At 39.7% G+C, this 24,967-nt stretch overlaps 1 protein-coding gene across 4 annotated transcripts in view; it reads right to left on the reverse strand.

Annotated features, from left to right (window-relative positions):
- Positions 1 to 1,127: 1,127 nt before the first annotated feature.
- Positions 1,128 to 24,967, reverse strand: part of NCOA7 (nuclear receptor coactivator 7) — an 80,213-nt gene continuing 56,373 nt past the window's right edge. The window contains exons 5-16 of one of the 4 annotated variants that reach the window (XM_066547054.1): positions 24,326 to 24,433; positions 23,450 to 23,548; positions 22,273 to 22,398; positions 19,880 to 20,064; positions 17,408 to 18,441; positions 15,842 to 16,010; positions 9,353 to 9,500; positions 5,976 to 6,104; positions 5,695 to 5,847; positions 5,081 to 5,176; positions 4,378 to 4,451; positions 1,128 to 3,450 (exon numbers count right to left, since the gene is read on the reverse strand). In XM_066547054.1, the coding sequence (XP_066403151.1) occupies positions 3,315 to 3,450; positions 4,378 to 4,451; positions 5,081 to 5,176; positions 5,695 to 5,847; positions 5,976 to 6,104; positions 9,353 to 9,500; positions 15,842 to 16,010; positions 17,408 to 18,441; positions 19,880 to 20,064; positions 22,273 to 22,398; positions 23,450 to 23,548; positions 24,326 to 24,433 (2,457 nt within the window). In that variant the 3' untranslated portion in view covers positions 1,128 to 3,314. Of the gene's footprint in view, positions 3,451 to 4,377; positions 4,452 to 5,080; positions 5,177 to 5,694; positions 5,848 to 5,975; positions 6,105 to 7,805; positions 8,225 to 9,352; positions 9,501 to 15,841; positions 16,011 to 17,407; positions 18,475 to 19,879; positions 20,065 to 22,272; positions 22,399 to 23,449; positions 23,549 to 24,325; positions 24,434 to 24,967 lie in introns of those variants that run through there. The other 3 variants (XM_066547055.1, XM_066547053.1, XM_066547056.1) reach the window with 3 other exon arrangements.

Below are 24,967 nucleotides of genomic sequence, written 5' to 3' on the forward strand. Positions count from 1 at the left end.
ATGAAAAATTAAGACTGAGATTTTCAAAAATGCTTTTGTTTTTTTTTTAAAGCAAGCGGTGCCCGTACAAACAGAACATGGTTGGCTATTCTACCTGAAGCAGCTCACTTGCCAGATGTGCCAACCTGCAGAGTGCTAGGCAGTCCCTTTGCAATGGCCTCACCTGCTCCTTTTCTCTGTTACAAACAGGCAAATCAAATCTTTAGGGTTTACGAATGAGGGTTGTTCTAAACGTAACTAGACTTTCCTTTGCTCTAAAGTCAATCTTTGTGCAAAACATCCAACACAAAACCTGCACTTAAACCAGCACCAAATAAAACATCTGCAATTACCTGGGTACTGACAAGCCTGATTTGTGAGCCTGTGTTTGAACACAGTCCTGTATCAAAAATCTGTACCCAAGTACCACTGAAGGAACACATATTTCATGTTGCAAGAACAAGATCTTGTTCTCTCTGAGAGAAAAATGACTAGTGACCATAATTTTCCAGTTACTTTAGGAAAGTTGTTACTGCCGTTTCACTCAGAGCAAGGCTCATTGGATAGCACACTTGTTCAGTTTCACACATAATTGTAGTTTGTTTTCTTTTAATGCCACTGCTCTATACAATGAAAACCAATAAAACCCAAGAACCAAGTACTTTTAAGACATCTTTGCTTTGCTTGGCTGGACATAAAAATATATGTGAACACTTTGGAAATATGAAAAGGGTGCATACAAAAATGATGCACATGGGACTTTTGAATTCTGGGAAGAGGTTGGTCAAAAAGATAAGAGGATACATGTCATTCACTACAGCTGAGAGCAGCAGCAAAAACTACCAGGTAAACTGCTGTTTACTAGCATTTCTTAGCCCTTTGTCAGAGTCTGTCTCAGAGTGAATTCAAAACACAGCTCTCTTTAAGGACACAACATACTACACACACAAAAAACCCAAACCCCAAATCCAGCCCTGCCAAAATTTCCAACCTCCTTATCTGTGTTTGTAAAATACAGTATTACTGAAATTCTCTTTTTTATGAGGTGGCACAGGTATTTGTCAGCATAACCTGTGATCTAAGCTGCATCCTTTCATCTTTAAAATGTTATGAAGTTTTTGAATAAAAGAGAAAGCATCTGTAACAAGTTTCTGAATGCATAAATTCCTTTATTGAAAATATTGTGATAGCACTGCATTACATATATTCAATATTCATAGTTTCAAGGGTCACAGAATTCTGATTGAACAACACTGTTTTGAATATAGACCACAGCGTTTAGATATGCTTTGACAAGGATAATATAGTGGAGTAAGTTGTAGGTAGCAAGAGTGAAATGTATGCAAAATGTTGAACTTGGTTTCATTTTGTTTGTTGTGGGGATTTTTTTGTTGGGTGTTTGTTTGGTTGGGTTTTTTAAAACTATTAAGTGGTCTTCTGCCACCATTTAAAAGAGCAAAGTGTGTTAGATATTCTGGGTATCTTCAAAGCATTATGCTGTTAACAACTTCCAAAATATTTGAAAGCATTACCGGTAAGAACTTTATTTATGGCTGTAGTGGACCACAAAGAAAGGAAGTGTGAAAAGCTCATGTGCAGCGTGTAACAGGCTTACTGTGTATAGCATTGTTTTTATTAGACTGTGAAACTTCTGTGCAAGATTAAGATTTAGAAATGCTTTTGAAGGAAAAGCAATTGGCTTTTTTAAATTATTATTTAATCTAGTCAAAAAGGAAAGAGCAGTAACTAAACTGAGTTGTATTACTCAGTTAATAACATTCCAACTTTAGATTGTATTGTTTTAATGCACGCTACTGTCTCTAAATCCTGCCCTTCTCAGGACAATGAAACACTCAAGTCTAAGGGCAGGACAGCATCCTAATATTAGGCCTGGATTGTGTAAACAAAACCACAGCTAAATGGCAATGCAGAATTCCTTAGCAAACAGTGAAGATTGCCAGTCCTCTCTCACACTCTCCCCATTTACCAAATGTTTTATAATTTTGTAATATATTTTATTCGTAAAATAAATTTTACAGATTTTGTAATATAGAGTCTTTTCAGCTTTGGTGGGGAGGAGGGGGAAGTATCTGATAATTTCATTAAAAACAAACAAGAATAATTAGTTGACTGTTAAATCCTAAACCAGACTGCCGCCTGAAGTATTCTTTTAAAGGAAAATATATGTGTAATTATTAGGAAAACAAGTTTTACACTAATGTGACCTGGTCTGTTAGGAAAAGAACTTTCTTCTCTAAATCTCAATTGTATTTTCTCCTTAACAAATTCTTCAATTTGTAGAGAAGTGCTCATAAAAGCACAGTGGGTGGCTTATTTTGAACCATTTTGTGGTGATACAGAAAAACAGTTCTCTTAGAAATCTCCTTCATAATCAGTCAAATAATACTGAGGCAGGTGCTCAGAGCATGCTATCCCAATTCTGTGGACTGCAGCTGAACTGATAAAGTCTACATCAGGGGGCAGTTCCCCACTGTCTCCATACACTGCCAAAATAGTTATCTATTAACAGGAATGTGACGGCAGAGTTAAGAAGAAGCACTATCCACCTTCTCCCTCATTTCAGGAAAAGAAAATGAAACAGAATTATGCACTCAAGTGTTTCTGCCAGGAAAACAAACCCTCTAATTAGGGTATAATGAAAACCTAATCTCATTTACAAAATAAAAATATAAAAATTAACTTCAGAAATCAAATAAATTGATTCAGAATAAATGCCAATGCATAAGAAACCCACCTCAACAGTAATTATCAAAATGAGATTTGAAACATTGAACAAAAAAAACTCATAGCTAATACATTTACAAAAAAATCTACTATACAGTAACAATAAATAAAATAATTTTACAAAACATGTTCCCTTAAGTGCTGTGTACACCTATTTCTGATTCTTTTCCATGGCAAACAGTATGCTGTAGATTTTGGTAAAGTAACCTTTTATTTTTGGTCAGCATTTGCATGTTGAACATAAATACACATGGAATGTACTGGACAGTTAAAGTTCTTCCACAGGCTCTTTTTCACAGTTACATAAGAAGTTTTCAACTTATACATCATGAACATTTTCATAAGCATTGTATCTTCAATGGAAGAGTGCTGAAGAGGAGGTAAAAAACACTTCAGAGTGATCTCTCACTGTTCTGTCTCTTACTGCCTCTCAAAACCAATTCTTTCATTCTTGGGTTGTTTGGCTGGATTTTTTGCGTAGTCATGCTCTGGTACAAACTTGAGGAAAAAGCGTGTAACGTTGTGAGGCAGCCTGCACCTTCTGGACAGCTTTAAGTGCCTAATGGATCCAGTCCTTAAGGCAGTCAGTTTCACTCAAATGTCCATACTTCTACATCTTGTATTATGAAATCTTCTTTCTTAGTTAAGATGTCATTATTGAAGGTGCTGCAGGAGTTGCTTCGCCCATGATACAAATCTGCATCTAACCATAAACCAAAGCGGCCACTAAAGGGAAATACACAACAGATTTGGTGTTAGATGGAACAGTAAAAGCACTGGAAGCTGTATAAACAATCAAAGAAGCGATACAGAGGAATCTAGGTGACTCTGAACCAAATGTGAAGAGCTCAGTACTGGCAAAGCACTCTCCAAGAAGCTCATGGAGGGAGCTGTTCCCTTGCTTTTGTTTGCACCAGCGAGCAGGGCAGCACGCAGGACCCTGTGAGTGCCCACAGCCCTGGGCCACACCTGGCTGCCCACACTGCCAGCTGTGGCTATACCAGGGCACAGGCCTTGGGGTCCCTTCCCTGGCTGCTTGGATGTGGGCAGGCCTTGGGGTCCCTTCCCTGGCTGCTTGGATGTGGGCAAAGCACCTCCTGGTTATCCACTCCCAATGCAAACCATGCCCAGCTGTCCCTTGGTGCAACCCCCAAGTAAGCTTTAGATGGTTGTACAGTCTTAGCCCTTGATTTTATACCTACTGACCTTTGAAGCTCATGAACTGATTATGCCCTGTCTGTATCCTTGCTATGTGCATCAACAGAAAAACAACAACTTAGTAAGAACCACTTGATAAACCCTAGAAACTGATGGCAAAAATGCCATTAGGGATTATCTTCCAGTGACAAACCGCTTCAGCAATGAGTGATGGATGTATCTACCCAAAACATCTGGTTTTTTTCCTGGCTAAAAACAACTCCAACTCTGCAACAAACCCTACTTGCCTAACATCAGTCACTCTAAGAAAACAAAATTCCTTTCAGTCTGTAACCGAAATTAGATTGCTGAGGTATCTCTGCTAAACAGCTTACTAAAATTAAGTTCAACCACGTTACTGTGAAGTTTTTCTTGCACCTACCATTGTCCCTATTTCTATTTAAAATTAAAAAAAAAAAAAAAGTTGGCTGTATGATTTGAAAACCAAACACTCACCCTCCACCTCCAAGCTCCAGAGAGGTAGTGTCTCCATTGATGAAGTAAGTGTTTTCTCCACTCCATTTAAATACCTGAGGAGAGGAAAAAACATGAACATATTTGGACTGAGGATTCTTACAATCTCAAACTACTGAGTACCTACTCTTAGCAGCTAAGAGGTGTGGTCATCTTTTATCTTTTTCTTGAAAGAGGAAAAGGTAAGGTAGAAAGTAAAAGATCAATACATATTTAAAACTATGAACAAAGCATCCTAATCCTTATTTTAAATGCTGCTTCCCTCTCTAAATCAAGTGGTACCCTGTTAAAAAGGAAATGTGTTCAATATGGAAAAAGTGCATAAGCTATGAGCATGAAGGGGTATTTCAGTAGCACTATTATCTCTGTTTTGTGGTCCCTGTGATCCTAAGAATGCATGACATTATATCCTGTTCGTGATATCATTGCCTTCTAAGGTGAGTCTTTGACACTCTTTAAGTCCTTCCTGCTTCCCCCTTCAACTCATTTAAAACTCTCTCCTCACACTTACAGACTGTCCCCTCTTCAGATAATTACAGATACTTTTGCTTGAAGTATTGCATTGAAGCAATGAATGATTAACTGTATTCATCAACATCTGGCACCTCTTCTACACTCAAAATCTCATATATGTTTCAGAAGTGGAACCCAAAAATCTTGTTTCAGAAAGTGGACGCTCACTTACCTTGAAATGTGGACTGAAAGTGTAGAGGAATGTTTCACCAGTGCCATAGTAATGGTCACTAAACCTGAAGGGATGAGTAGCATACGCTCCAAATATCTGTCAGAAAAAAATTATTACACTACTTTAGTGGAAAGTGCAGAATTCAAGAGAAAAACCCCCAAAGATGTCAAAATCCTTTCTAAGAACAACTAAGCTGATTTTCATGTTAGAAGAACCAACTACTGAAGTGTATCAGATGTGCAAGTATTCCTCCACATCTTCTGTATCCTGCAAGTTAAAAGCCAGATGACAACCATGGCAGCAGCATTGCTGACTCTAGCAGCTACTGAAGAATGAGACCTCCAGAGAGGCATTGCTTGTGACAGCTCCTTAACTGAGATACCTAAGAAAGGTATTTCCAGAGGCACTACTGCACGCACTGCAATTCTAAAACTTTTATTAGTGCTGAAGTACTTTCCTCTGGTAGCTCTAGTTTAGGCAGTAGAAAATATAAAAGAATACACCAATGTCTCATTTTGGTATGACGTGACTTCGCAGTATGACTAGCATTTCATAATGATCACTTTACAAAACGCTGCCCTTTCTGCCCCACCCCTGGAACAAGCGCTCCTGACCTGGTTGTCCATATCCTTGATGACGAGGAGCACGGGACTGTCGAGAGCAGCCGATTTGCGGTACAGAGTCTTGAGGCTGGTGCCGTGCTCCAGTGTGCTGTATGCCAGGCGCCACGGGTAGCCCTGCACCCGTGCGGGCAGGCGCCGGGCCAGCTGGGCAGGGAGCAGGGAATGAGGGAAATGGTTACACAAGCAGCACAGGCAGTGCCCCAGTCTCTTTCTCGCACTTGACAGAGGTAGCACCACATCTCAGAAGAAAACCTGAGGGCTTTCAGCCATACCTGCTCTATGTGCATGTTCTCCAGAAGAGCGCTGTGATGCTTTAGGATAGGCAAAGTATCGTCATCTTCTTCTTCTTCATAGTAACTGCAAACGCTCTTTCGTCGTTTAGCTTCTTCTACAGTAATGATCTGTGGCAAGAGAACAAGTGTCCAACCTAAAGCACAGGTCTTACACCATCAATCCTCTGTTGAAGCCAATTCATTTAAAACTTACTCCTCAGCTGTCACACTGTTTGGAGAAAAAACACCATATGGCATAATTTTATCAAACACAGGTAGCCTTAAGGCAAATGGGGAAAATCTTTAGCTGGGGCTCAGTGCCACCATGGCACATAACAAGCAACAGCAAAAGCTCTGAAATGGAGCTGATGAGAAAGAGAAGGGGAAGCAACGAGGCCTAGCTACAAAACAAACAGGAAACCTTAAACCGTCTATTCCTTCCGTGAGTGTATCACCACAGTGGTCTTATCTAGGAGCAGGAATTCCAGGATGCAGCTGCAGAGCCCACTGTGCTCTGCTATGCACCTCGCTACCAATAAGGCTTCCAAATGGCTTTCATGTTACACACAGATCAAGTTTTACATAATTCCTCCACGCCTTCACGATCACTGCTGGAACTTGCAGAAGCTGTCAACAGTCAAGACTACTGGGAAGAGATGCCTGGAGGTCCTGCACACACCTGCCCCTCAGGTGAGAAAGCAAATGCAATAGACTGACTCCAGGTGTGGATTAACCACACAACAAAGCACACAAGTTTTGCATGAGGACCAGGGCTGGTGAGGAGCTCTCACAGCCCTAATACCCTCAATCACACCAGGCATCCTCAGCGGGATGAGAGCTACATATCTGCTGCATGCACTCATGTCCAGTCCATGCTCTCCCACAGATGCCTGGAGCTGAGCAGGGCATGTGGGGACTGGCACTGCAGGGCAGGGTCAGGAAAAGAGAGGAAGGCAGGATCACAAGGCAAAATCCAGCCTGCAGAACAAACACTATGCTATGTGTCCCTGCACACCGAGCAGTTACAGGTATTCCTGCCCATGACAGCAAAAGCTGTACAGCTTCATCCTGACCCTCCAGCCTCTCCTTCTGAGACTGCAGATAATCCTGTGCTGGAAAATTTTTCATATGGTCAATTTCAGGAAAGATTTGCACTGCAAAATTAGGGTAATTTAAAAAACCCCAAAAAACCGCCCACAACAAACTGCTCAGAAAAACCAATCTTTCTACTTGAATCATTGTTCTTTTTTCACCTTCAGACTGGTAAGCCGTCACTCCTCATCTCCCAGAACATGACTGTATATTTTTTAATTAACACCTTTTAGACATTAAATCAAAAGTATACAACTCCCCTTTTGAGGACTTTCTTGTAGGAATAGTCTCCCCCCTCCCCAGGAGTGGGGAAAAAGTACCAGACAACAGCAAATCAACCAAGAGGTATCTGTAGCAAAATACAACTCAAGTCACTTAGGCAACCAGAGAAAATCTATTAACACAATTGTAAATTGCAAACTGGGTCCAGAGACAGACAAGCATACACATTTATTCAGTCTCTGAACTGGATATGTGAGTGAACTTCAGTCAACAACTGCAGAAAGAGGCATCTGCAAGATCAGGTATTTACAGACCACACAAAAGCAGAAATGGATGAAAAGAATTGACCACTACAGAAACTGGATCTACAAAGTATTTCAAAGATTTTATGGGGCTGAGAAAGGAAGCCACCTGAGGTAGAAATGCCCCTCACCTGAGTACAGAGCACGTTTATTACCAGGACAGAAGTTCCATCATCAGATCCACACTGTTCAAATGGGAAATAATGCAACATACCTCTACAAAAGGTTCCTCCTGGTCCGGTCTGGCACAGTAAACAATTCGAATATTCAAAGGCATTTGTCTCTGTTTCATAATCTAGCAGTTTATTTTCAGTACACAGTATTCTATCCTTGCTCTAGTGGCAAGAGTTCTCAGCCCCAAGAGTGACAGACAGATACTGGCCATGGCATGCTGTGATAAAACTGCTTATATGCTCCTCTACAATTAGAGTTTCTGTTTCCCCGCAAGGGAGAGTGAAACTTTCACTCTCATCGTTTCACAGTCATCATGCCCAAATTTGGACTTCATTCATTACAGATTTCCTGGCAAACCTACTTTAAATTGGTGAAGCTGGAATAAATTACAAATAAAAGAGACACACCTTTAAAAGCAGTTTCCAGCTTTTCTTCCTTTCAATAAATATCTAAAAAGAACAATGAGAGACAAGCTCTCCGTGCAGCCAGATCTCTCCTACATCTGTCTTTAGATCACTGACTCTCCTTCACTGTGGTTTTATGAAAATGGCATGCAAATAACTGAACAGTAAAATCTAGAGCAATGTATGACTGCACTCAGCTCTAAGCAAAACAAGGAAGACAGGTTTTTTATATTTCAGCTCAAAAAGCACTAACTTTGAGAAGCTACAAAACTGTAAAAATATTAGTTCCTTGGGAATAGAGGTTGCTACATTTCAAATGACAGGTCCCACTTCCGCGTTCCGTTTTTCAACAGAACATACTGTGAAAATCAAAATGCTCAAACAAACAAAAAAGAGGGTAGTAGAATTTAAAGAAAACAAGTTTATGTTTAGGATGAATCATCAGATAACTTATTTAATCACCATCAAGATATTTCCCACTTTGGAATGTATGTGTCTGTTTCATTTATCCCATATTCTTAGCACAGAAAGTGTTTCAGCATTGAGACATTTAAAACATTGAGGCTTTTAAAACTGTGTGTAAGCTTATTTCCCTTAGAAACTAGGCTTTGTACACAGAAGGAGATAACAAGCATAGGCATGCCAAGTGGTTAAAACAGATTGCAGAAGACCACACATGAAAAAGCCGAAGTCCAATGATAAACTTATCCCACTTACACCCAATATTCAAACAGAACTGCTGTGTGCACCCTAGAAGCAAGGGTCTGGCCGATCACCACACACCAATCCATTTCAACCAGCACACAGGAGCCTGGGTTGATGTTTACATGCATATATACATTTGGAAGAATTTGTTTGTAGCACATAAATACATTAGGAAATACATTAGGAATTTAGCAATGCTGACCACATATGCCTGTATAGCTTTGCAAAAGACTAATATCACATGGTCAAAATATTCACACAACTTCTGCTGGTTGCACACCAGAGAGCTCCCAGTTGTTTACCTGCTCTTTCTAGGGAGAGAGGAAATGAAGACTGAAGGAATATGAATACATTCGTGAGACAGATACAAGTCTTAAGGAAACACCATAAAATTCTCAGAAGAACAACTGCTGAGATTATTAGCAGAGGATGCACACTTGACACGCACACGCTTCATGCAAAGGCAGAAGGCACTCACCTCCCAGCTTTTAGTGGTGGGCTCACTAAAGAAGTTGTCAATCATGTCAAGCTCCTCCTTTTCCACCACAACAAAACCTTGCTCTTTGGCATCTTTCCCATATATTTCTGGTGACCACTGAACAAAAAATGTGTACAAGTGATCCACCCTGTGAAGAGAAGAGGAGGAGACAACCATTGTTTAGTAGTCCATGAACCCAACACTGTATGTAGCACAGAGGTTTTGCCCAATGCCAAAGCAGGGACAACTACACAAACAGGATATCCATATGTACCTCCACCCTCCCATACCACAGAAGGCAACAGCTCCCTCCACCTGGCAGCCTGAACCTCTTCAAGGTTTCTCTACTTGTATTTTCCTCCTCCCTTTGCCATATGCAAAGCCAAAGAATCATGGTAAAGCAATATGGCTTGTCCAGTCCCACACAATTCATATTAAGAAGTCAAATTGATTGATATTAGGTCATAGTCACTAAAGTTCATTCTGTAAAACATTCACTTTACCCATTTAGTTTGACTTCCAGCAATGAGATCACCAGTGAAGTCTACACTACAGTTTTAGCTGCCCTTTAAAAGTTATAGAGGCTAGCCACAAAACAATCTTCATTCTCCTAGCATTATGAAAATAAGCTGTTACTGACAGCTTTGCTAATGATATAGTACCAGCAGCACATGCTCTTCCATAAATGTAGTCAGCTCTCAGCCACTGTCTTTAAAAAGATATTCCTTGACAACTTCCATAACAAACCACAAAACAATTTCTGAAGAAGGAATTTATGTATTAAGTTAAAATGACCATGTGCAATTTCAAACAGGAATACAACAGTGGATCCACTATACAAGAAGCTGAATTGCCAACAAAAAAATCAGACCCACAGCAAAGATGGCAGATAGAAAGATAGTAAGTGCATATGACATCGGATCTTCCTTCAGCTTTTCACTAGGAAGTTACATCCAGCAACTCTTAGATCAACAGAAAAAACCTTTTAGAAAAATAGACATTTCCCCCCCACCCCCCACCATATTTCAAGTAACTTGGATTTATATGTATGCACAAATAATCTTAAAATACCCTTTCAGCACTGTTACAATTTGTTAGGGTCGCTGGTATAATTCTAGATTTTTTCAAATAAGTCTACAAAAAGAATAAATAATTTATTTTTCTTCATCACGGAAATAATGAAAAAGGAAAAAAATAGCATTGCTCACAGAGGTTTCAGAAAAAGCAGTCTGATTAGCTCTTTGCTAATTAATTTGAGCTTTAAATGAAAGAGACAACTGACTTGAGCACTGTGTATTTTATATGCAGTAGCCCTACTCTGGAAAGCCAGCTACTTAATTCCTACAAATCCCTAAGAAAGGACAATAAAAGTGCTTTCTGCTGTCTGGGTAAAATCAGTTTGAAAGCACATTTATGCAGGTGGATGAAGGAGAGCAGCACGCTCATATCTCAGAATCACAGAATGTATTTATGTTTTAAGCCATCTCTGGAAATCATCTAGGCCAGCTCCTGCTTATAGCAGAGCTAACTTCCAATTTAGAGGAGGTTGCAAATTATTGTCTATTTGAGTTGGAAAATCTCCAACAATGATTCTACAAGTTCTCCATGTCTTCTGGGTTTTTTTTCTCTTCTATCTCATCACCATTTTCTCTGAAGCGTGCAGCACATGATCTGAGAAGAGTACGGTGCCATCCTACATTTTCTGTTTCTTGTCCCCTCCCCTCCATTTTTTAACCAAGTGCCTAAAAGGAAGAGGGGATTAATGACTACATAAGTTGTTTGGCTGTACTTTCTTACTTGAGTCAGCAAGAAGTGAAGCCTTTGTTACTGCAAGGACACACCACTGACATGCTGAGTTTGCTCTCAACTTCCCCAACTCCTTTTCAGCAGAGTTACTCCCCAGGCTGCCTTTCCCCACCTACTGCTGCAGGAACTGCTCCATCCCAGGTGCACTACTTTTCCATTTGCCTTTTCTGAACTTCCTGACATTTCTGTCAGCCTTTTGTGTTGAGGCCTCTCTGAATAGCAGCCCTGCCCTCCAATTACGAGCACTCTCCAAATTTTGTGTCATTCCCTAAAATCACAGAGGTGTGTTCTGGCTCAATATCCATGTCACCACTGAAGGCATTAAGCAGTATCAGTCCCCAAGAATACCACTTGTACCTCATTGCCACTCAGACCAACTACCTTTGAGCCCAATGGTCCAGTCAATTTTACAACCACCAGTAACCTCCCTGTCCAGGTCATATCTTTCCACTTTGGCTACAAGAATACTATGGAAGATTGTGTTGAAAGCCTTAGTAACGTGATGGTATCAATCCCTTGCTCTCTCCTTGCTCAAGGAGCTAGCAATCTCAAACAGAGAAGTTATTTGTTCAGTAGAAAAGCAATTTGCCCTTGGTAAATATATGACAGCTGATCCTGATCACTTCTTTTCCTCTGTGTGCTTGGAAATGGTGTCTGTAAGGACTTGCTTCCCAGAGACTGAGATGAAGCTGACTGCCCCGTGCTCCCACAGATACTTCCTTCATTTTTCTGACAATGGTTGCAGCATTTGTCTTTCCAATTATTAAGGAACACTCCCCCTCAACACAACCTTTCAAAAGATGATAGAAAGTAGCTTTATAATAACATCAACCAACCTCAATATATTCAGAACGTTTCCTGTCAGGCCCCATGGACTTGTATATGCTCAGTTTATTTAAGTAGTACATAACTAAGTTTTCCTCTGCAATGGACAGTTGATAAATCCAGACAGTCCAGATTTAAAAAGCAGCAGCATAAAATAGAAATAGGTGATTACAGAGGTGACGTCATTCTGAAAAGGGATGCTCTGCTAATAAAATCCTAACATTATGCTACAGTGGTATTTCCCAGCTACCAAATGTAAAACACTTGATCCAATTTTTAAATTGAAAAGCCACTTCTTGAGGAACTTTCTTACAGTCAACTAGACAGCTGTGAGAAAATTTATCCTACAACTCAATAGCTGTTTTGGTGATCACATGCTTATGCGTGTATCATGCACTAAAAGAGAGACATCAATAAAACAAAGTACTTAGAAAGAGACTACTATAGAAACCTGAAGTTAGTAACTCCAGAAAAAAAATATTCAAAAGGCTCTAAGTCCAGCCACTGCTCCTGACCCAGACAAAGACATTAATCCAGAAGTATGCTATGACTTTGTTATAAATGTGCTTGACTAAATGATGATGCTTCCCAAATCTTGAGCACTGAGGTATTGTAAGCCCTCATATGCTTTTATGAGCTTAGAGAGACTTCTATGAGTCCTCATTATAAGACATTAAGCTATAGATACAAACAGGTTTTCATAAATTTCCTCTGTACAGTTTGATATCTTATTATCAGGAGTCTAGCAGTATTCTCCTTATAAAAGGCTAATTTAAAAGGATTCTACATCTAGCAAAAAAGTGGATGCCCTCTCAGCAGCACAATCTCAGTGCATTGTCTTTTATATCAACTTCAGTGCAAATTATAAAAACATTCATAAAACAAACATGTTTGCAGAATTTACACTGGAAAATTAAACAGATTTACTTCTTGAATGAGGAACTAGTCAATGCTATTACTTACAAGCAAAGAAATTCTGCATTACTATCTGTGTCTCTGTGCAAGGCATTTTCTTGTAAAAGGTCTTCAGGAAATGTGTGACCTAATTACTGAGCTACTGCTACTCAAAATTCACTAGGGTGGGAAACCACATACCATTTAAACATAAATCCACATAGTAAGAGCACACACAGACTTACCCTCTAATACTGTAAGCTATACCCATTGCAAAACTTCCCAGCAAAAAAGTCAATCTCTTTTGTGACCAAAAGCATGGGTGCCCCTCTGCTCAGCTGAACCTTGCAAGAAGCTGCCCTAGGCTGAGTAATTCTGTATATAAGGCAACTCAAGATGCCCAGCATCCCCTCTGCAGGCTGAGGTGAGCCCTGCTGTGACCAAGCAGGCAGCACAAAGCAGTGCTGCAGTCACTGATTAACTCAGCCACAGCGTGCTGGTCATGGGCCGACGTGTGCCGGGACACACTCAGTGCCTGGGAAACCACCCATGGAGAGAGAATAACTACAGCAAATGAGACAGAAGACTTAGTGCCTTTATAAAGAATATCAGCCTAAAAGCCTTCTTTCTGTATTAATAAAGTTTCTAGAGGATTCCAATAAAAAAATAAATATAAAAGTACTGGGCCCAGAAAGTAACTAGAGCTGGCACATGGAAGAGAGCTCTGCTGGGAGCTGTGGGCTGTGGGACCAGGCTGAAGTTGGAGCCATTTTCACAACTGACGACAGAAGCTGCTTTAACAGCAAACACTATGACCATGGAAAAAATGTAACTAAAAGCAAATCAGAGGAAGATTTAACTTAACTAAATATAGACATGCAGACCAATTTTTTCACAATCTCACTCCAAATTTGGACAGTTTTTTTTTTTTTTTTTTGCTTTGTTGTTTTTTTTTTTTTTAATTACTACAAAACATTAAGATGCTGCACAAGCTACTGTGACTAGACTGGAGAAAGTGTTTTATTTATGGCTGCCTTGTGGCCAACAAGATGAGAGTGTTATTCTTGATATTTTCACACATGAATATAAATTGCCTTTCAAGTAGTTTTAGATTTAGTTCACTATCTCCTATTTTGTCCAAAATACGTGGCAAAGCTATCCCAAACAACCTACTGTTCATGGCACTCTCAAGATGCATCACTTAGGTTTATATTCTACACAATACTGATTCAAGAATATTCCCAGAAGGTAGGAAGTGTTGTGTTTTGCTTTGGGAAAGTATCCAAGAGCTTGGAGAAAACACCGTCTTGTTCAAGAGGCAAAGACATGCCTGGCATTAACACAAAGGTATGAGTCTCACAATTAATTTCAGCTCCAAGTTCTACTTGATCTGTCATGCAATTCTGGGGTGTTAAAACAGGCATGAATAGCATTAAAAAGACTCAAACTTACAACCCATCATTTACCACTACTTTTGGTCAAGATCCAAACAGCAGCCCTGACATCAAAGATCTGGTATGTCAGCCAGCATGGCCAGGTGCTGCTGCAGCAGCTCACTGCTGAAGTTACTTTTTTCTCACTATAAAAACTGAAGTACAAACCAGTTGTCAACACTTCAGTTTATAAATGGATTAGGTCTGCTCACCATTCAGAAAGTTTCTGCTCATAAAAGGACAAGCAGGAAAGCTATTTCCCAAGTCTGTGGTTAGAAGCTTGACAAATTTACCTGTTACACACAGCAGTGATTAGAGATGATCTCAGGCAGCTCAGCAGCTTTATTCACTGTTAGCTGCACTATCCCCAAAGTACTAACTGGCCTTGTGTTGTATTACAGCATCACTCCAACTCATCACTCCAGCTCCCTGAAGTATTTACTCAAACTTCAACCCAGAATTTTCTGAACCCACCCTTTTGCAATCCCTGAGAAGCCAAGGACTGGGATCCACAGATAGCAAGCAAACCAAAAGCCATCCAGCTACTCTCCCAAGGACCACATTCCAGCTGGATTAAACTCTCCCTCTCCTCCAGGAAGAGTTCCAAGACAGCAACTTCCACACTACTACAGACAATCAAAACACTCCTTTTCAAACCACAAAAAATATAAACACTTAAATCAACACACATGATACACATTTGGAATTAAAATTATTAACAAAAATTATTTTGAAAAAATTGACTGCATCTGAAAGAGACATCTCTGAGACGGATCACAAGTTCAGATTCCTCCTTCCTGGCATCTAATTTACCAGAATCACTGATTTTGGTTCAACAGACCAGAGAATTGCTCTAGTTGCCTTCTGTCAACAAAAGAATCACATTTGATTCTTCACAGCCTGTGAAAATTCTTGGGCAATTTATGTTGAAGATCATAGACCTCCACTTCTCTAGTTTGTTGGTTTGTTTTTTCGAGAGTACTATTTATGCATTAATACATATCTATAGGAAAACATTTGTGTTCCTCAATTTTACTGCAAAGGGACTATTTTTAATGGGACAAAGGACAGAAATCCTCACACCTATTTAGTTAGGAGTGTCTCCCTTTTCCCACATGATTCCCTTTGCTCATGTGAAATACTTATTTGTTTTAGCACTTGCACCTCAGTAGATTCCACGCCCCTCCAGCCACTGGTCCCTTTCCCCCATTTCCTAGACTACAGCTGAAACCCTGATCATCTCCCAGTTCTTTTATCATATATTAGCTGCACATATATCCATCTTTCCATCTTCCAGTGGCACCTGAGGACTTTTTCATTCCCACTGAGAGCCATCCATATTAGACCATATTAGCAAGAAACATTGCTTTATGTCACTGGCATGCAGTGAAATGAGGGCACCCTTCAGCATCCCTGCTGCACTTCACAACTTGGACCATGTAGGTAATGTAAGATTCAGCTCTAGAAAGCACTTCACATTTAAAAAAAAGTAACAGACAGACATTTCTGTGCTAACAGGAGTGCAGCTTACCTTTCCCGAGGAACAGCAAACCAGTACTCAGGTTGCTTTATCTTTTTACTGTACTGCTGAGACATGGTTGTGCTCTGAGACACAAAGGACTTTCTCATGGGCTTGCCTACTTTAATGCACAGAAACATTGGAGGAGTCTTGCTCTTCTCCTCTTTTGAAGGAAGCATATCTGAACAAGACACAAAAGAAACAGTCTGCTTACATGAAAGTACAAATGCTGCAGCTGATAAAACACTGACAAAGATTAATAATCTTGTGCAAAGGAACACTCAGAGGCACCATACACAGAATTACACCTGACTTCAGCAGCACAGCTGGTTTAGTAAAACCACATTCATCCTAAACTAAGGCCATTTATTCCCATTTTGTCACAGCCTGTATCCCCCTCAGCTGTACAGCTGTGTACAGAACAGCACTGTAAAGAAATGGGTAAGATGACCAGGCTGAGTGCTGCCTGCAACACAAGGCAGGGAAATAAAGGGGACATGTTAGGGTAGAGAAAACCTATCCAGGCTGAAGGGCAATCCTGCATGCACACACGCACGCACGCAAAAAACCCAATCAGTTTCCCAACTCTGTTGGTCATACAGCCATACAAGCACCTTTTATCTGCACAAAACTAGGCCAAACCTAGAAGCAGTTCAGGCTCCTTAAATTGCTAGTGTGACAAAAAAAAACTTGCTTAAGTACAGCTTCAGTCACACTGAAGTTGCCTTCTTTGTTTTAGCAGTACACATACAGCCAAATACCACCAGGAGAAACCCTTATAAAAAAAAAGAAAAAATAATTTTAAGAACAACTATTCTTAAAATAGAGACTTGCACTTTAATCATCCCCCACCACCTCATCTGACTCAAGGGTATGTCCCCTGGTTCATTAAATTACTCAGAGAGGAGCATCAATGCTCCAGGACAGACTACTGCTTAGAGGCATTGGGCTGCCATAGAAATGGTTAATATGTGTGCACATTCTCTGAACAGAGATTGCATTCTGGTATCTTCTCTCCTGGAATAGCCTGAATTATTTCTGATAATGCACTGATCAATCAGGAGAAAACTGATCACTCAGTAGGACTATACATGTATTCCTATTTATCACTTTTTTAAGGGTTTCCATAGCATGAGAGACACCAGGCACATGCAAATATTGTCAAGAATACTTCAGTGCCTCCCTTCACAGCAATGCTCTACTACCTTGGATACTATCAGAAACAAAACTGACAGACTTCAATGAGCCAACAGTGGTTACCAATACAGCGTGACAATTCCTAGGCCATGAAGTGTCCCTGCCAATACTGAAACTGGATGACATTTCACTATCCTTATTAAAGCCAGCAAAAAGAAGCACAGAATGTATAAGCAGTGATCACTGAATGTGGAGAGAGCACACCAAGCTACTTATCAAACAACAAGCTTTGAGAATTTGAAGATAGCAGGTAATACACAAGGAGTAAAAAAGAGACCGGGTATTACAGAAAGAAGAAATTTAGAGAAGGCTGTCAATTCAAAGGTTACCGTCATAATGCTGTCCAAGTCTCAGAGGAAACAAGGATAACCAGAGACCTACCTTCAATTGGCACTTGAATTTTCTGCAGCAGCCACAGTCTGATTTCTGATTGATTGTCTAACTGTGTTTCTTGACAGGTCTTGTCTACAGCTGGTACTAATGAAGAGTCCACAGACTCTTTCAGATCCTTTTCCTCTGCTGCTGCTGAGCTGATTTCTAATGAAGGTGCTTTGCTTTCAACACAGCAGGAATCAAGCTCCATACTTTTAACTGTATGGACTTCATTAGCTTGGGACTTTGAACAGCTAAGTGTAAGGTCTATGCCAATTGCTTTATTGTTTTCACCTTTCTGGATTTCAGCCTTGTGTAAGTCTTCAGATGACTGAGACCCATTTCCATCTTTATTGAGGTAAAATTCAATAAGTTTATCTTTCTCTAGCTCTTTCTTAGTGTCCAATTCAGTCTCCACCTTACCTGTCGGGGTACTGACACATTTGTTTACTTCTGGAATAACATCTTGCTTTTCACACAGCTCTAAGTCTAAGTCAGCTTTAGGTTCAACACTGTCCTTTTTTTCCAAGGAATCAACTGTCAAGTGCTCCTGGACTTCTGTAGTAGGTTTGGTTACCTGCTGCTTAGTTCTCCCCAAGTCCCTGGGATCAGCCAGCAAGCCTTCCATTACTGAGATTTTCCTGTCCAACCCTCTATCCATACAAGATGATGTCTTTTCCAGGTCAGTGAACTCATCTTCTCCTTCTCCTAGAAGGGATTTTTCTTTGGTTTTGGTATCTGAAGCATTTTTTCCCCTGGAAGGGTCCTTGGTACACGCATCTGCATCAAACTTTTCCAAATGGTCAGTGGCAGTGATGTTGTTGGGAAACTCCAGAGACTTTGATTTGATTGAGCCCGTACTCTCCGATGACTGAAGAACTTCAAAATCAGCAGACTTTTCCTTATCTGAAGGCTTTATCTGTTTGGCACCCAGAGCAACAGATGCATCCCCATTCTGCTGCCTCTTTTCCTTGCTAAGGGATTTGAATTTGCTGAAAGGATTGATATCTTTCTCAGAGGACAGGTCTTCCCATTCTCCTGGCCTGTACAGAGGACAAAGATCCTTTGGTATGTCACTGTCAGGGGAAATGATGGACGTACATATGATGTTAAAAGCAAAATGGAAACGGAAAAAAAAAAGAAAATAAAAACTAAACATCAAATTAACTTAAGCCATGAAACTCGTTGAAAAATAACTTTCTCCAAAATAAACATACAGTACTGGAAATAAGCGACTTTAAAGACAATGGAGAAAAATGCTGAAAGTGTAATACAAAAATAAAATGAGTAAAGCACTTGGCAGAATATGCCACGTGGGTGAAGAAATGTAACACATGTAATAAGAATGTGCAAATCATCAGAAGGTCCATAACAAAAAACACGGGACATGTATTTAGCTGCTGTAATTTAATTCAAATCCTGTTAATATTGTAATTTTCCACACCTGACAGTGAGTCAACATCTACAACCATCCATGCTTCCCTAGTCAGTACAAATGTATTTTTGAGAAGAAAAAAATCGGAGATAAGCTGTATCCTGTCTGAACACGTTTACTGCAGAACACTAACAGGCAACACACTTATTAGCCTTCTTCTATTTGTCTCCATTATTCAAACATACTGTTTGAATGCAGGCTTCCCCAAACATTTCTTTTTAAAGCACGAGAATCATAAAATATTTCATAATGAAAAATTCTGAATAAACGTATCAGCATAAAACTTGAGCTCTTTGTTACTGCTAAAACTCTGAGGAGAATTAGAAAACAAGATCCTCATCACTTAAAAATTACTAAGAAGTTATTAAACATTCCAGAAATGAGTGTACCAAGTATCTGGAAAGTTTTTCTTGAGATGAGAAGTTCAATGAATTTCACTGTTCAAACAGGTATTGCCTGTAAGAACAAAATCCTGCTTAGAAAAAATAGATAAGAAGTGCCTTGTTTGTGCATAAATGAAAGCAGCCCACCCCAGAAAGTCTATAATGTATTATAGATTATAACGATCAATGCATTTCTGGTTCTGAGATAGAAGTATTCCACAGTCTGGTGTTTCTGTACGTCCTGAAGATGGTAGCTATGGTGGTGTTACCTTCAAAAGTTTCAAATACTCCTCTGAGAACAGTCCTGGTAACACAATAATGGTCAAAATCTAAACCTCTTCACATCCACTGAAAGGGTCCTAGAGACAGGTCAGTGCCAGAGCCCAACTGTGGCATATTACATATTACATGCTTTTATTAATTACTGCAAAGGAGTCTTTGCACTTGGGTTCTCACATTTGTCACCCATTTGTGTTTAATGCTGCTTTAGTGTTCTAAAGAGAGAGTTGTTGTTCTGAAGAACAACACAAGTGAATCATTCCTTAGCCGGCACATTACTCTGTTGCACTGAAACTCTTCCCCTCCATTCCCCCATTCCCCAGCCCTTCTCCATGACCCTTACTGAAAATCTGCTATGTAAGTTCAGGGAAGAACACTCCTTACGATGGCAATGCATCTTTAATCTTCATGTGAGAGATGTCATTGTAGAGAGCTATAGAGACAACCTCCTCCATGGGGCAGATGAGCCCATACTCTTCACAGCCATTCTCAATCACCAGAGGATCAGACTTATGTGGGTCAAACATGATATTGTTTGGAGTTACTATCATGACTCCTCCAACGACACCCTAAAACAGGAGAAGAAAGAGTCAGCACATCACATGTAATGCACTTATCATTAGGTATTGGATTTTAAGCTACTATCCTCAAAAGCAAAACCACTTTCCTGCCTCTTTATACTGTGTCATGCAGTGTTTGCTAGAAAAATACTTTGCTTTCCACATGCATCAAGTAAGAATGAGACATTGTAAGGAGAGGAAAAAAAAATTCTTAGTAACATCCAAGTTCCTGGCTGATGAGGAAGAACATCTGACATATTCAACTTTCAGTGCTGACTGGTATAAGCTAAAAATGTGATTGTTAATCAATGTCAAATAAAACAGATTAGTGGATTTATTTTTTAAAATCTACATAGCATTTTATTCTGGATGCAGCTACTTTCATTTGATCCATGAATTTACAGGCAACCAACACACTTGCATGCAGTTTTACTCATGGAAACATCCAGGTTACTATGCCAAGCTAACATCAGAGGTCCCCTTGATCTACTTTCCCAGAGGTACACGCAAAAAGCTTCTCCATACAGGGATCTGGTATGAAGTTTCTTCCCATAGAAGCTAGAAACAACCCAGAAACAGCTCCTATGACTGGTCCAAGCATATTATGCACAGCTGCAGAAGACTCATTTAATTTTTCAAAATGTGCTCTAGCAAAGGATTTGATAAAATGCTGCTTCATCAGCCACTACTCAGCATCAATCCATGGCAACTGACCATCTTTCAAGGTTTAAAAGGAAGATTGCCACTGTCTCGCTTCTGCACCCTCTCCTCCAGATGAAGTACAAAATTCACCAGACTAACTCAGAATCTGTTTGTAAATCATGACATCTGACAAATGAGAGACAGAGATCAACTGGAATGGCCCACACTGCAGGTACTATTAATTATATGAGGACATCTGCAAGGCAAGTCAAGGAAGGCTCATAAATACACAGGTAAAAGACGACAAGTTTGGTTTGTGGGGCTTTTTTTAAAGCAGTTAAGATATCAAGCTGATGGCTTGGCAGTGGCAAATGAGCACATGAATGCCTGCTCCTTTATAAAGCAAAGTCTATTTGTATTCCCATTCACTTCTCCTGTATGACTTGCTCCTCAAGCTTGGTTTGTGTTTGGATGACAGAATGAAAACAAGTGCAGAGGCTTCTCCCGGAAATCACGATAGAATACATCAGTAGGATGTACTTCCCACCCAGCCACTGCAGGAAGCCAGGCAACAAGGGATTTCAGCTAAACTGGCAAAGAAGCCATCTCATTTTTGATTGCTCTGGCTGAAAATTACTTTTTTCATCCTGCAGCCAGAAATCTGTAATTGGCAATCTGTATCCCCTGCACCTAACAAGCATCACAAAGCAAGTGACAGTACTGCCCTAATTTGCATGCCAGACATCAGGTAGTCCTCTATTACATTCTACAAAATGCAGACTGTAAAACTGCAGAGTTGATAAATACAGTCTACATCCACTCAATGCAAAAGAAGCCAGAAACCCTAGGTATAAACACATCCATCTTACAAAAGTCAGGACTAAGGGAAAAAAAAAATGTTGCAACTACAATGATTAGCATCTCCAGTGTTATAAATTCCAGAGAACTTGAAAACCCAAACATGCAGACAGCTAACTGAAACCAGAGTCAACAGGGACAGATATGTCAAAGTAGGCAGTTCAGGAAGAAGTGTCTTGCAACCTTGAGAAAAGGGCTAAAATACTACCCAAGCTCTGTGCTTCTAAAACACTTGCTGTAATTTAGGATTGCAGTCCTGGCCTATGTTACAAGAAACAGAAAGAAAAGATTGTATAATGCAATATTCATCCTTTTATTAGGCTTGCACAGCATTCATTAGCAAGTGCAGAAGCAACATAAACATATTTGGAAACGCTGCTCTGGAAACAGTTAAAATTTATCTTCATGTCATAAATGAAATAGACTGGCATGTACTCATTTTATAAAGCTGTTGCTCAATTTGATGGAACTGGACAACTAATCCTGACATGTCTTAACTCTGAAGTGCAGTTCTCTCTGTATCTAGCGACACACAAGCAAAAGAACAAAATTGTACAGCACATTATCACAGTACCAACAAACACAACAGTAACAGATAAAGCCAACATAATTTTTACATTCTTTAAAAACATTAAGCACATTTGACTCCCCCAGTATTCATCTCTCACTTATCCAAAAAGAATCTCAAACAATGCCCAAAAATCAGGTTCCACCTACCTTACCATCTGTGAAGTAACGACAATTCATTTTTAAAAATTTGACAACCACAGGCTCATCCTCTTCTGAAGTAGAGGAAAGGACTCTCTCCACTGGTTTGAAAGCCTTTCTTGCCAAATCAGCATCCTTAGAAAAGAAAAAGTTCAGTGCAGAGCAACAGGACCAGAATCATATACTTCTAGATTTTTGAAAACTAAAAGGCCAGGTTCAAACAATTATTTTCTGTTTGCGTAAGGAAGAAAAGCAATGGTCATGTATGTAGGTATATATGTACACTTCCTACAGTGTCCTGTATTGAAAAAAAAAGCAACAAACCCACCCTTGTAACCTTACAAGAAACTCCATACAAATAACAGGCAAGAAATTAAAAAACATCAAGGCAGGTCAACTCACCAAAATTCAATTACACATCTCAGTAGGGAGAGGGTCTGCCCTGACACTTCATCTACACTGAAGACCTCTGCTCATAGAGCACTGGTGTGATTCCCCATGCAGATGGCACAGGGGTAAGTTTAAACACAATTATTCACACCAAACTTCTCTCCACTTTTGATTAGTGATGTATTTGAAATGACTAATTACTTTCATCTCAGCAGATGTTAAAGATGTTGAAGGCAGCTAAACTGCCTAAAGGTACTATCTAAAAATCATCATGGCCAATCACCCTTCTAAAGAAAATTAAAGATCAGCTGTGCCAAGACCTTTTACAAAGATTAAATCCAGCAGTCTTGTCTAAAGACAAGTCTGTATATGGGTACCATCACAAATTAACTAGAAAGAAACTGATTGCTCAGATTAAACCAACAGCCTCCCTGTTCAAGGATGCCAGTGCAGGATCAAGGCTCTGGACTACAGAGCAGCATAAAAATCTCCAGTAGGAAACACTAAATAATTTTTATATTTAGCTTTCTATTCTTTAAAAATTGTGTACTACACCATTTTTAGTAGTTTTGATAGACTTAGGGCCCACCTGAGCCTGTAATGGGTTTCCACAAGCAGAATTCCCTTAATATGGAGTATTTTTAAGACAATGGTAAATTTTGTAGTACAGCAAACTAATTTAATGCAAGACACTACACACAATGCCTGTAAACTCAAAAAACACAGCCTTGATTCTCAGCTTCAGAATCAGAAAATATTTTGAGAGTTTAAGACCAGTGAAGCATGTTTGACTTACAGGGAGTTTATCATATTCAGCATCTGATGATGAAGGAGAAACAGGAGCACCAGGACTAGAAGACAGCCTCCCAGCACTTGTATCTGGCACAAAGAGAATCTAAATACAAACAGGCATTTCAAAACAGTGAGGCAGAAGCTTTAAAAGGTTATTAACTATGTTATATTAAAAAGACAACACAATACTGATCACTCATATCTGCAATGCACAGCTTAAAAACATTCAGAAAAATTAATTTCCTTATTCCAGCTTTTGTCTGCTGGGTACTCTTAGGCAAGTCACACCATCTCTCTGTGCCTCAGTTTCCCTATCTGCAAATCAAGATACTTCAACCTCTGCATGGCTGTGAAGCAGAAGTAGAGATCTGCTCTTTATGAACCAAGTGTTAATCTCCACACTTGCATTTCCAGTACCAGAAATTTCAAGATTTAGGACTCTCCTAAAAAGTCTCGCTTCGTTTATTTCACATCTTACAGGAGACTGACTCATACCCAACATAATGGCACAAAGGCATTTCAATTTCTGTCTCACTCTAATTCTTTAATGCATTATAGATTGCATTTATCCAGACTTCCCAATAATCCATCTCCCTCACAACAGCTGTATTATCTTCTTGAGCTTCAGAGTCATCTTTAGGCTTTAGTGACAGTACATAAATAACAAGTCAGATATGGCAATTACAAAGCTTTCCCATCACACCAATTCCAAGAAATAATCTACTGAGTTTCCCTTTAAGGGAGGGCTTTAAATTAGTGCCCATTATCCTTATATCCAAGTACCTAAAATATACATGTAAGTAGTAAAAAACTTCTAAATACATAGCAAATAGTTATGTTTCAGATATTAAAAAAAAACCCAAATAAATAAAAGATTTACCTGGCCTGGCACAATTGTCTGTGTGAAAAGCTTATTGAGCTCCACCAGCTTGTTTGGGGTGACGTTGAACTTTAATGCTATGCTGTTTATAGTGTCCTGATTTCCAGCCTGAAGAAAGAGTTGATGACTAAGATACCATATTGAACACAGCACCACACATGAACTAAACCTATTTAGCAGACTGTTTGCAGGGATAGACTTGATAGACATCTATTTAATAGCTTAGGTGATAAGCCAGTATCAAAAAAAACAAAAAAGGACAAATATTCTTTCACAATATACAGTAGAAAAAATGTAGAGGTGTTACAGATGTCCCTCTCCTTTTCTCTTAAAACTTTAAAGCAGCACATCTGTATTTACAACTGGTCTGGCAAGGGGGGGAAGGTCATACACTGCAAAGTTCACTACACCTCCAGCAGCCAGAGCCCGTCAGCATTTGTGCAGTTCCCAGCTGGGAACCTCCTACAGAGGCTCTGTGTGTTAGAGTGGAATGCACTGAGCGACCTGAGGGCTCACACACACAGAGCAGAGCTAGCACACTGCTGCCCTGCTCCAGCTTAGAGGAACAGATCTCATCCAGCACAGGTCAACTGCTTGGTGACTTAAGCAACACTGCAGAATGGGAGTATTTTTCAGAATAAC

This window comes from Molothrus aeneus, chromosome 3, assembly GCF_037042795.1.
Source record: "Molothrus aeneus isolate 106 chromosome 3, BPBGC_Maene_1.0, whole genome shotgun sequence".
In the NCBI taxonomy this organism is placed as follows: domain Eukaryota; kingdom Metazoa; phylum Chordata; class Aves; order Passeriformes; family Icteridae; genus Molothrus; species Molothrus aeneus.